Source organism: Euwallacea similis, chromosome 20, assembly GCF_039881205.1.
Source record: "Euwallacea similis isolate ESF13 chromosome 20, ESF131.1, whole genome shotgun sequence".
Classification (NCBI taxonomy): domain Eukaryota; kingdom Metazoa; phylum Arthropoda; class Insecta; order Coleoptera; family Curculionidae; genus Euwallacea; species Euwallacea similis.
Window position 1 is genome coordinate 1597785 of NC_089628.1, and position 13014 is coordinate 1610798.

The 13014-nt window shown below is 37.9% G+C and overlaps 1 protein-coding gene across 1 annotated transcript in view; it reads left to right on the forward strand.

Annotated features, from left to right (window-relative positions):
• Nucleotides 1-1001: 1001 nt before the first annotated feature.
• Nucleotides 1002-13014, forward strand: part of Pdp1 (PAR-domain protein 1) — a 39030-nt gene continuing 27017 nt past the window's right edge. The window contains exon 1 of the mRNA XM_066400476.1: nt 1002-1481. Coding sequence (XP_066256573.1) covers nt 1388-1481 — 94 coding nt within the window. The 5' untranslated portion in view covers nt 1002-1387. The remainder of the gene's footprint in view (nt 1482-13014) is intronic.

Genomic DNA, 13014 nt, shown 5'->3' on the forward strand with positions numbered 1-13014 from the left:
ACAAGAAGTAAAAACCAAACCAACTCAATTCAAATTTGAACAGATATGTAAACAAATAGATCACGCCGACAGTGGAAGCTGCATAAAGTACACGAAAATTGACTTTACTTTAACTTTTTGTGTATAACGCGATAATTAATAGCGTAACTTTCATGGCGAATTTCAAACAATAAAATTAATTGATTTTTGTTTCGCTATCAAGAAGGCCTTAAATTCTACAGCTATGAGGAAATAAGTTGAGAGGATGTACCATCAAACCATGAAGGGACAAATTGACCAACTTTCTGACCTTTCCTTTCATAACAACCTGTCAATAGTCCCAAAAAGCGTTTATATGTTTATCAGAACTTCGGAAAGTCAAAAAGAACCGTGCGGACGTTTATTCCGGCGCTTTGTGACTATGTTCCAGCCAATATCCATATGGCATCTTTTTACAGTTAAAAATTAAAAGCTCATAGAGGTGAGTGTTCCGAGATGGAATTGGAAGCTGCAGGCGCCGAGGAATCTTCCATCATGATTAGGTTCCACCATTAAAACCAAGGAAACGGACGTGTCCTAAGATAGATATCCTTGCATTCCTCGGTATGACAACTTAGGCTAGTTGATCTGGGACAAGGAGTACTTACTCCACATGAACCTGGAACCTTCCATCATAAGAACCGCGGATATGGACTTGTGCCAAGATAAACTTAGTTATGGTTTTTGGTATGCGCGTTATCAACAGCAGCTTCCAATTCGGCTAAAAGTCATAACGCCGAAGACACCGAAGAGAATCGCGACATGGAGGATCCAATACAGATCAGACAAGTAAATGGTAACAAGCATGAACTACTTCAGAATACTTTCTATTTTTAGATCTTCCTTGGTAACATTTCTTCTTCAATGTTATTAGCCAGCCCGCGTATTTCAGAACGCAAATTCCGGTTATCCGTCGATGAAAATCCGGAAGCGTCGTCGCCGCCAAGCACCGCGACGCTTGCGCCTCATGTTGGTGCACCGCGTCCACCTGGGGCACAACTCGGTGTCTCCAAAAAGTGCATCCGAGGTTATGTTCCGACTGAAAATTTCCTGGTGCCCAAGCCCTCGATGATGCTCATTTTCCATCACTTGTTCCCTTATCAGCCTTGGACTGTAACCTGCGGCTGGTGGCGTCGACCACGGCACACAGAGCGCCTGCACTACCGACTACTACGACAATTTTATTTCTGAATTGATTACACCGTGTGTGTGCCGGCAGCGGGATTCGAGGCGAGATCTTAGTTGGTTCTATCGCGTTTAGCGCGAGCTTTTTCTCGTATGTTGACCGGCTGAGGGGTGCGAACCTCTCGACAAAACCGCCAAAATTCCGCGCTCAATTTATAATTTCGACAGTGACAGTGATAGTGAGATGAGCTACAAGGACCGTGGCTCACCTATACTTTTGGAAAGCGGTCTAAAATCATTCCTAGGACATCCTGGACATACGTTCCCTTTATTAAACGGTAAGCCTGAAGGTCCAAACCCCCTTAGCATATTAACCCAGTTTTGGGTCGGTACAATTGCCCTGCGCGCACCCTCTTCCTACAGCCGTGCAGAGTCTACATATCAGTCTTTAGAGGAGACATCCGCCAAAAAAACCACCCAGCGGGTGAAAATCAAAAATCCAGGCGTATATTTCATTCATCAGTGTGTAATAAAATTTGGAAAATGTATTTTTCCGTAAAAAATCGGTGGGCTTCTAGCGGTCACATGTTTTGCGACATCAGCGACGCCTGCGCGGCGCATGCGACGTGGGTCCCGACGTCAACGGAGGATACTCGTGACGCCTTCGATGTTATAATAGCATTACATTAATGTATCTGTATTTATAGGTCAGAAAGCACGAGGTTTCGGTGCATTTCTCACGCTGCGCCCCATTTGCTAGGAGGACGTGGGTTTCAAACTTTTATCACCCATCTTATCAAATAATTAAAACCTCCAGTTTCCCTTTATGATCATCACTGTTCTCATGCATCACATGAGTGTTCATAGGTGATAACATTTAGAGTATTACTTGCGGATCACCTTAGCACCATAACCGCCTTAAAGCCCTTTATGTTAAGGATAGGCCATAAACTTCCTAGTTCGGAAATGTCAAAAGGCAAATTCGCTTGTGTTTCTACTTTCGAAACAGTGCTGGCACACCTGGCAAAGCTCCAAGTATTATAAATACCAGTTTTTTAGATTCAAGTTACCACTGTTAAGGTCCGTTTAGCCTCGTTTTAGGCTGCAAAATACCTGTCTACCCCCCATTGTTTCGAGGTTTAAATTATTGCGGAAACACGCAACTTTATTTTGACTGGTAGCGAGTTTTATTAATGGCATGTGCCTTTAAAGCAATAGTATATTACAGTACCAGCTGGGAAGTGTTTTATTACCGTCGAGAGATTATATTTTTTAGCGTAATCATCTGGACGGTAATTAAAGTTGCCACCAAGAATAATATACTATTTTATTTTTAACTAGCATGCGGTGGGACACCAAGCAGAGAAGTCGCCACGGGAAGTAGGTGACAGTAGTATGACATTTTCAAAATTGTCACAGGTCAGTCATTTCTGATGATAGGATGCTATTCTATTTACAACCTGCTGTGCGGCAAGAAGATCGAGACGGGAAGTAATGTGACACTTCCAAAACTTTAAAATGAAAATTGGAAATAAAAATATATTACACTCATACAGTGAAAATGTCAAATAATGAACCGAATATAAAACCCCTATTAAAATAATTACGGTTGGCTCAGTCTCAGGAATTTCACGTGATGCTGGGCTTAACATCTAATAATATATCCATTTGACTGAACGGACAAAAAATAAAAATCTTCAATTTTTCTAATTACCTTCCGTTTACAGGGGGTTTTTATTTTTGGTGAGCCACGTGTGAGTGTGTGCGTCAAAATGTGCGTAAAGGCAATTTAAAATCATGCCGCCCACAAATGAGACGCTTAGTATTGACTCTCGTAGCTATACAGGTATCGTCAGCATAGATTTTTACGTCAAAACATGCTCAGATTAAAATAGTGATGGAGCGGCAGCAGTATGATCAAACAACGGGACACTTATATCAAAGTAATAAACCCAATAGAGGAGGATTTGGATGTTGACGTGGAACTTGAGTTTAATACACGGAAAAGCTAATTAAATTTTAAGACATGCATTACCTTCAAAACCAGGGAAAGCCAACTTGACCCTTGACTTTGTGCAAAGAGCCTTTTCAGAAAAGATTTGCAAAGATAAGGAATGTAAATGTGAAGTCAAGAAAATGTGGCAAAACCCTTACACAGAGGCTTAAGGTAAAATTGGCGATTTGTACAGAAATTCATATACAATGATTGTTTCTCCTAATGCCAGAACTTCCGAAATAATTCCACGACTCAATTAACTTGTGAAAAATGAATGATATTTCTGTGCCTGGTTCTGATTTCTATTTCGGTGCTGGAACAAAACTGTCCGTACGTATTTTTATAAGAGACATTTGATGTTAGTTGAATTTTTCATCGACACCTTTTGGCCTCCGGCTCTAACTTAAATATTTTCAATTTCGAATTTGTCTATTTCGAATACGAACATCTATCACTGTGAGGAGAACATTCAATTCTCCGTTTCCTTGAGGAGAGTTATTAATAGGTTTTGGATAAAATATTTACAATAATTAACATCCACTGCATATGCAAAAATTATTTTCAACAATCTTGTGCGATCGGCATAGAACTCGATAAACTAGCGTAGCAACTTGTCAAATTGTAGTTCAAGTGTAAACCTTCGATATCAACCTACATGAGTTGATGACCTGGTAAAAAAATTAATTAGAATAGCTGTTATTGGTTGAATGTTCGACGTGCATGAGTGGCAAACAAGTACGTAGATTGGACAACAATTTCTCATTATTACGTGTAAATATGTACCGGGGCAAACGCGAAAGAAAACTTTTAGTTTTGAAGATATTTCTAGATTTATCGTAATAGAAACCAGCAACAGCCTCTCTGGAAGCTTTTATCGCAATTATGTTATTAAAAATAACGTAATTCAAACAAGTATAAAACACGTTACTACGGCGAACGATTTATCTCAAAAGCCTTAAATTATCGTATTATAGGTATAAGTATTGTCGACCAACGTCATAGCTTAGCTAAAACATTACAAACATGAAAAACTATACACAAATTAAATTCTTCAAATTTAGTGATAAGATAAGGAGTAACGTAAAATGCTTCCAAGTCTCGTGAGTGGATTTGGAGTGGCTCGAAACCACATTGAAGGTGTGGCATCCTTTTAGTGCTAGATCTAAATTTGTGCCCAAAAAAGTGAGGGGGCAGCGACTTAATAAATCTCATGACGTCACCTTGGAACCGGTATTCATAGACACGTGTTTGTTAGAAAATTGACTTATGGCAAATTCCATTGCTAAGTTTGTACGGAACTTTATATCTGGCTGATATTCGGCGAAAAGGGATGGGAATACATTATATTTGCACCGTTTTTCTCAATGGAATTCGCTGTTACAAAGTTTCGCCAGATGCGTACTTGTGCCTGGTATCAAAAGTTGATACAAAGAAACACGTATAGGAAATGCGCAGATTCGCGCGTGTATTCACGTATAATGTCCTGAATTTAGATTTTTTTCTGGCATGATGATTAAAGGAGTTCCCACAGTTGCCCTGTTATCTCCACGATAAGGCCTTTTATGCATGCGCTCAGCAAATATATGATAATAAATATAAGCAGAAACATGATAAACTGATGCCATTAAACTTGCCGAATAACTAAAATTTCCAGATGCTTTTTAGCTGTACGTTTCTTTGAAGGCAATGCTGGAGGCCACCATGGAAAAATGAGGATCACCCAATAAGCCGCTGAATGGTAATCAAATTTAGATTTATTCTGGAAAGATGATTAAAGGAGTTTCCACAGTCGCTCCCTTATCTCCATGATAATGCCTTTTATGCATGCTCTCAATAAACGTATGATAATAAAAAAGTAGAGACGTGTCAAACTGTTCTCACATAACTCAGTAGGCAATTAAAGCTTTCAGAGGTGTTAAACTGTGAATTTTTTTAGAGTCAATCCTGGAGGGAATCCTGTAAAAATTAGGATGATTCAAGGATTGGCCGAAAAGTGATCAGAATATTGCGCATGTCTTTGTATCATACCGCACGTGTCTCCACAAGCAGTACAGTAGGTCATCTAAATAAATCCGACAAGTTCATCATTATTTTGATTTGGATTGCGAAGTGACCTTCCTTGAAGGAGCATCTGATTATAGAAACTAAGTAGGAACTTTTTGTGTTATTCAAACGCACACTTTGACATTTATTTGTCCTATGGTGCATTCTCTAGAAACTCATAGGACTGAAAGCAGTCTTTGGATTTACCGCATTCATTACATTGAGTGGCGGCAACGGGTTCAGATAAGGTATTAATTAAATTAGCTGTTTAAATGCGCTTTCCCTTAAAGTTGTTGGATTTGGTCGCAAGGTGACAATAATCCAATTCAACTCGGCAACGCTGCCACATTATTTGAGTGTAGACAACAAACCAACTCACATGATTGGATTAGAGAACATTGCTAGCTTGATGGGGGAAAACACTATCTTACAAACACCAATTAGTAAAATTCTCTTATTTTTACTTACTTGACGGGACTCCCCTTAAAAAAATTAAACTATTGACTTCTCCAAGCCTCCATGTAGCAATGAAAATCTGAGAAAACATAAAAATGTACGAAACTTACAGGGCCCTTAATGCTTCAGCTTACGTTTAACTTTCAGGACAATTTCTATGCTCTCTTATACACTTTGAAGGGCTTCTTCGACGAAAGTACACTGATTTAGCAACTTTTGGGATACTTTTATGATCAATTTGATTTTTCACAAACTGAAAACCAGGAAGAGGTTGTCGCCATCTTTAAATTTATGTCAAACCTGCGTTGTGTTAGGGTTAAATGTTCATGGCACCCGCGATTATAGCCATGCCCAACAGAGAATGCGCAATTTTTATAATACAATAATTATTTTCTCGAGTGCGGCAACCAAACATACATCAGCGGGTAAGTTGTGGCAGATATTACGGGCATAAGAAAAGATTTTTAATAAAAAAATATCTCGAAAGTATTTTGCAAACTAAATAAAATTAGTATTAAACTCGGTTTCTCAGAGAAGACCCTCGTCGAAATGCATGTCAAAGCATAATAATTATTTTAGTCCGCAAAAGCAAAAATTTCATACCTTCAGCAATGAACATAAATTATGAGTTACGAAGTCTCGTAAGCACCTTTCCAGGGCAATCGTTGCTTTCTAGAAAATAACAAGATAAATAACAGCTATTGAATTGCTGTGCTGCATGTTCGTGGTATAAATTCAAACAACCACATCATGTCTATATTGACTCTTGTGGTTTTTCTCGAAATGGGTCTCTTGTCCAACATGCAACAGCAAACCAAACTAAATCTAACTGGTGTATTTCAGCTCTTTTAAATCGCGTATTTAGCCAATTAAGTGACCTTGACCAGCAATGTATAATGAAGCATTACTAGGTATTACAGCATTTTAGAAGTTATTAGGGAAATTATTGGGCAGGCATCTAAAAGCGCGTAATAATAACTATTCTTAAAGGTTACTTGCCAATCAATCATTGTTTGATCATTATAGGGATTTCCAGCATTTCTACAAAGCAAGGATTAATTTAAATAAATGATGACCACTTAAGCTCGTTGTATAGGGCCAAATGTACGTAGGTGTGAAAGTTTTAATTTCTACAGGGTGTCTCGAGAAATGAAGTCAATCAACTAATCATAGATTTTATGAACGTAAAGCAATTCAAGAGTAGCACGTTGCATTCCTATTTCTTAGAACTGTTAGATATACTGGGTGTTGAAGTTAAATTTCAATTTTTCCTCACGACTCCTACAGTTCTTGAGATATTGTGTTGAAATTCGGAAAATGGGTAACTCATTTGATTCTACATAGATAGTTTTAATTGTCTGCTTAAATCTCCAGAATAATATTTTTTCTGGGGTCGGGTCCCTGTTTCTTCACATCAAATTTTTCATGTTTTGCCAATGGTTAATAAGGCTTTGTTTGAATCATCTGTTCAGTTTAGCAACTTTTTAGCTCTTCTGTCTTCTCCATACCTGTCGCCGTTTTTTAGTTCTTTAAAAGCGTCTAGGAATGTATAACTTTCTCCTACAAAGCGCTTAGGTGTCTCAATTTGGATTTCCAGATACTTGAGCAAATTATGGTAAACACCGGGTGGTTTCTGTAGTACTATTAGAATATTGACCCTATTTCTGCCACAATTTGTTATGCATTTGGAAATGCAAGTGCAAGCACGTAATGCATACATACATTCCTTACGGGAAAATCATGCGTACTTCTCGACAATTTTGCAAATAACTGGAAACGGAATGTGGAGAAAATGAGGAAAAATGATTGAAAATATAAAATAGTTTTTGAATGGAACACGAAATTCAAATGATAACGAATAAATCCCATTGACGTACCAGGAAAAGAATTCGAGATTGAAAAATGGGTCTGCCTCAAAAATTTTGACCGTTAGGAATTCTCCAAAATTCTCTTTAACATCTCAAAAAGTAGTTGTAAGGAAAGAGAAAAAGATATCTGAATTAGATTTGATATCCTGTATGTTTTTCCTAATATTCTTATTAGTAAAAAAATGCGTTATTGAGAAAAATATTGTCTTTTCGAACCGAGTAAAGATGAGGAAACATACTTGTACACAATTACTTATCGAAAAATATGAAAATCTTCAGAGATAATGATAATACCCCTCCATAGAACGCGTACTTCGTATTAAAGTGCTATGTAAATACACGTATTTTTATTTACTTACTATGTAATTGTACAGCCAGCCAGAGACAGTTCTACGACTTCGATTGATTGAATGAGAGCCTGACATACACGACAAATATATTATGATATAATAAATGAGGAAATAATGCAATAGCAATCACGAAGCAGGGAAATTTTCCCGATAATGGGCTTAATCAATGTGTCTGTCCAACATTATCAACGTCTTAGAATAACACAAGTACAACATATGGCCTAGGAAACATTCCTAAAAATACATTAAGGAACTCCTGTGGATCGCATTGGGCATTTCTCCACTTCTATACGCTGCCAAAAAGCTCCATTTTTATTTTCCTCACTCCACATTTATTTTCGTGCAAATTGGACTAGCGATTTTTTTTATTGTTTCAGGTACGCTGTGCTCTAGCAATACTGTAGAATTTATAATGGGAACCAGCTGAGCTTTATAGCATCGTAAGTTTAGGAAGTAAGTAACTATAAATGCAGGGATTTAGTAATAATTAAAAGCGCAGATTAGATAAAACAGTAAAAAACTCATACGCAAGATAAAACTGATGATGCTAAGACCCATACATCAAATTGCTGCTTAGGCTGTTTACAGTGATATTTGATTTTGTAGTTACAAATACATAATTTTATCAAAGAATCGCCTTGAACTTGGAACCAGCCAGACGGACATCGCCCCGTTGATAAAATGCACTAAAAAATTCGCTAATCCGATCAAAGGTTCTATAATCGTTCAATATTATTGGTAAACACTAGGCATAACACAATTTATGTGAACCATATTGCTAGCAGAGACCTGATAGAACGAGGTTTTGCGCCATGAAATCAAATACGTGGTTGGGAATAGTACTGTCTAGCCGAGTATCCAGAATCATCCATCCAGGTCCCTAAATTAGAGAATGTTGCAACAAGACGACTTATGTACGAGATTATTTGCAAATTAATGCATTTGCATGTTAGTATTATATTAAGTCGTAACCCATTAAATTGTCCAAGCCAAATGCATAATTTCATAACGTTTATGTGTGTGTATCACATATCTTTGAACTTTGGGATTAGTTAGCGGCTTTCGATTTGGACATACGACTTGGAAAACACATCCTTCGCCATCGAATCAAGAAACGTTTCATTATCTTATGCCAACCAAAATTTAAAAGCCAAAGTTTACGTGATAATTGCTACTTCAGACTTCAAACCCAATGAAGATAATGAATAGTCTAATGTAAAAAGTGTCACATAATTGTGCTTTATTATTTGGTTATAAGCTAAAAGATAATATTGCTAGGAACAGCAAAAACTAGGATAGACTATTGGCTGTCCCAAGGATATCGTAATTTAAAGCACGCGGAACTAAATGGTTTTTGGAACATTTAAAACATAAAATTGCTTATTCAACCAGATTTGCGAGTTTTTAAAGACTGGGAGTTTTTGTGCAACTAGGCGAGGATAGTTTTACTACTGCCTGATTATCTTGAAAAACTCAACAGAATTAAAGGCCACCATCTCAATAAACTAAAAACACAAATGATATAAAGATTTCTCGTCACATCCACTATAATTAACGTGCCGCGTGAAAATTTAAAAATATGTATATTTTTTACTGCTCCTACGCACACACAAAACCCACGAATATTTTAAGGAAGCGGAAAATGCTGCTACTAAAAACCAGTAATGGACTGCGAATTATATCACCGGGAGATATTAAAAGAAAGGCGGGAAAAATCACTAAAGTAATGAAATAAACAAATTTTACGAGACCTCGCGTATTTTTTGTCGTTTCAAGTTCACAAAGCGTAATTCGGTTTAAAGGTTAGTGCCAATGATTTGTATTTTTGGCATAATTAGATTTTTTCCGTTAAAAGGGAATTTCATTTTAAATAAAACCAGTGACATGAAAATAGTACTTAACATTTCCATTTAAATCAAATATACATAAAAAAAAAGTAATATTAGGGTTAAACACAGGCTTCTTGATTTTATGGTGAATGTAAAGTTCTCAGGTTGGTTAATACAATTTGCAATTGTAAAATATTGCAGTGCGAATTTTTGATGTAAATTGAAATTGGGGGATTTACCAAGTCGAATCCAAAAAACATAGTTTTTGACTACAACATTTTAACAATAACAACAAATCTGGCCTTTCCAGAGAAATAACGCAGGTGACAGCGTTGTCAGACTGGATGATTCCATAAATCTTTCTCAGACGCAACACAGGTCTTTGGCTTGTATCCTTATGTTCTACATCACAACCCGACAACGTCGCTCTAATGGCACACTCCGTCCATCCCCATGACAACCCTCACCAAGCCAAAACAAAGAACACACCGCGTTTCACGTGACTCCCCGCTACACGGTGGCCAACATGTGACTTGGGGTTAATTTAACTTTCTTATTACATGGGAGTTCCATTAGAAGGAGTTTGATCGAATTCCACTTTTGTTTATGTGTCTGTAAGTTTGCCCTATTGGGCCAATGAACAAACTCTAAATATAGGGAATAAGGGGAAGGGGTACTGCGACTTAATTTATGGAAATGTGTGGCACGTGGAATTGTCTTGGGTAAAAAGGCTCTTGTGCAAGGGGCATTCAGAATTAATGGGAATTTCTTGCAATTTTCACAAACACGGACACAGCCAACGATCTAGGAGGAGTGGATGTAGCATCATATGCTTAGATAAATTAGGCGCTAGTCCATGGTGCCGGAATCGAAGGAGGCCCCAGAAGGCCTTGCGACCTACGTATGCGCCGGCGCATATAGGACAAATGATGTCATATAGATAAATATCTATATCTACCCAAGGAGCTTCCAGTTCTTCTACATCGTTGGATAAAACAGACTTCCTAAAATCAGGCTGACTGTTTAATTGGAGAGTAATTTGCTGAGCTTCCTTGAGACTGAACGGAGCACCGAAGAGGCACGAAATTCGAGAAGTGACTGCTCAGATTCAGAGTCGTCCGCGAAACCCATAGGCTCCAATCGAATTTACGTCTCATGTTAAATATTTGCAGCCTGTTGTTACTCATACTTTGAAAGCGGTCCCCCGAAATTCCGAGACATCGCAGGGGGGCAAACGAAGAAATAGAAAGTGCGTGAAAAATGAAGTAATAATTTAATTAGGCAGTGAATAGACGCTACGAAGTCAGATTAACGAGAATACGCCGAATAACTTTTACTTTTGTTGCTTACACCGGTATGTCGTAATGCGATGAAATTATGATGCTCATCTAGAATAATAATGTGATTTGTTAGTTGAATTCAGTCGAAAGTATTCAATCTGCGAGCAATGGTGTGAAAGAGTTTATGCTTCCCAGAATCTATCAGGGGATTACCGTAATTTCTTAATGTCGTCAGGTGTTTAGACACTGGTACACAGCGCTAATAAATCCCACACCCAGTTAACCAAACCAAGCAAATTGGTTTGGATATGGTTTCCTCTTAAACTGGTTTGAGTATTTCTCGGTTTCCAAAATTGGACGCTTATTTCTCCGCCATCAGTACTCGGTACTTTCACTTTCTTTTTTATTATTATCGGTCGTAAGTCGGCTCGGTGAATAAAAGTTTAAGTAATGACAGGCACTGGAGCAAATCACTGAAAAACTAGATTAATATTTTACTACCACTGAGAGGTCGTTAAAAATTCGGCCGATTTTTACGCGAAAACCGGAGAATTAATATTCACTTGTTCAAGTAAAAGCTTTTAACGAGATATCATTGTCTGCGTTTTAAAACGTTTACGTTTTTTCGCAGACAGTGCTCTTAAAGCGCTTTAATGCATGAACTTAAAGCTCTTTAATGCATGAGTTGAAGCCACAAGTAATTGGCACAGTAGTATACTATAATAGCGGCAAGACGCGGTGTGACCGTTTTTCGAGTTTCAGCATCGGTTAGTTTAATAATTACGAGGTCGGCTGAATTAGGGTAAAGTTGTATAACTTCGAGCTCAAAATTCGGTGAAGATCCCGAAGAAATCTGTTTTTCCCTGGTTTTACTTCATGAGACAATTAAAAATAATCCACACTCCATCGGAGAAATTCTTTGCCCTCAACGATGCGGTGCTTTCAGGCTTAACTGTGAAATGGAGGTCGCTAAAAGTGCTTTTCTTGGATCCCAAGACTTCAGTTGAGGTATACAGGATCAATATAGCATCCATACCACTCCATCAAACCGAAAATCGACAAATATGAATCCTACGCTGATCCTGGATACTTCGATTAAGGCTCTGGAATTCGAGGGACCTCAAAATCGCGAAACAAGCAAAAATTTGGCGTTTCCTTTTGGGAAACACGATAATCAACGTCGAGTACGGTCCTAGATTTTTCTGGACTAAATCGGATTCTGCGTTCATGTTTTAGTCTCAATTCGGTGACAGTTGTGATATTTGTTTTCGCTACTACTATCTCCTCATTGATTATGCTTACTTTGGTAACGAGTCGCGGCAAAACATTTTACCGCACGCAGGCCATTGTCAAACACTCGCAAAAATCTCGATATTGACATGTGTTACTTTGATTTACGTGCGGCAAAACTTTTTACTCCACATGTGTGGTAAAGTGTTACTTTCGGCTCGCAAATGCATGTGGTAAAACTACTTTTCCCAGGGCCCTCTCCCAAAGTAGATATAACAAACAGCTATAGTAGCCGCGAAAATGAATGCTAAGGCGTTTGTTAGCGAAAATAAATGAGCAGTAAACACAATGTAGTTAACAATTCTGATTAAAAGAGTTATTCGCTATTAATGCTATTGTATCAGTCAATTAGGCAACTTACCAGTAACTCGGCTGCACTCTACGTGCATCCAAAACAGCGAAAAGATGTTAATTTCGATAATAATACTCAAGAGAATGTCAGGAAATGTCAGGAAATGTCGAGAAATGTCAAGAAATGTCAAGAAATGTCAAACGTATTAGTCATTATAAAAATGATAATGTGCAGATCTGCGACGATGCTGTAGTGCCAGATTTCCACTTTGATGGCTAAGATCCAGGTTCTGTTCCCCCTAGGTGAGATTTTATTTATTTTTTTATTTTTTTTGGTTTAAGGAGCGGTAAGGTATCACTTTGCTCACTTCCTAGGCTTTGTTAAGCTAAATTACGCAGATTTGCCCTAGTGCAACCCACCTCATAACTTTTCAAGCAACTTTAGGTCCCCGTGCTTAGACTTGAAAT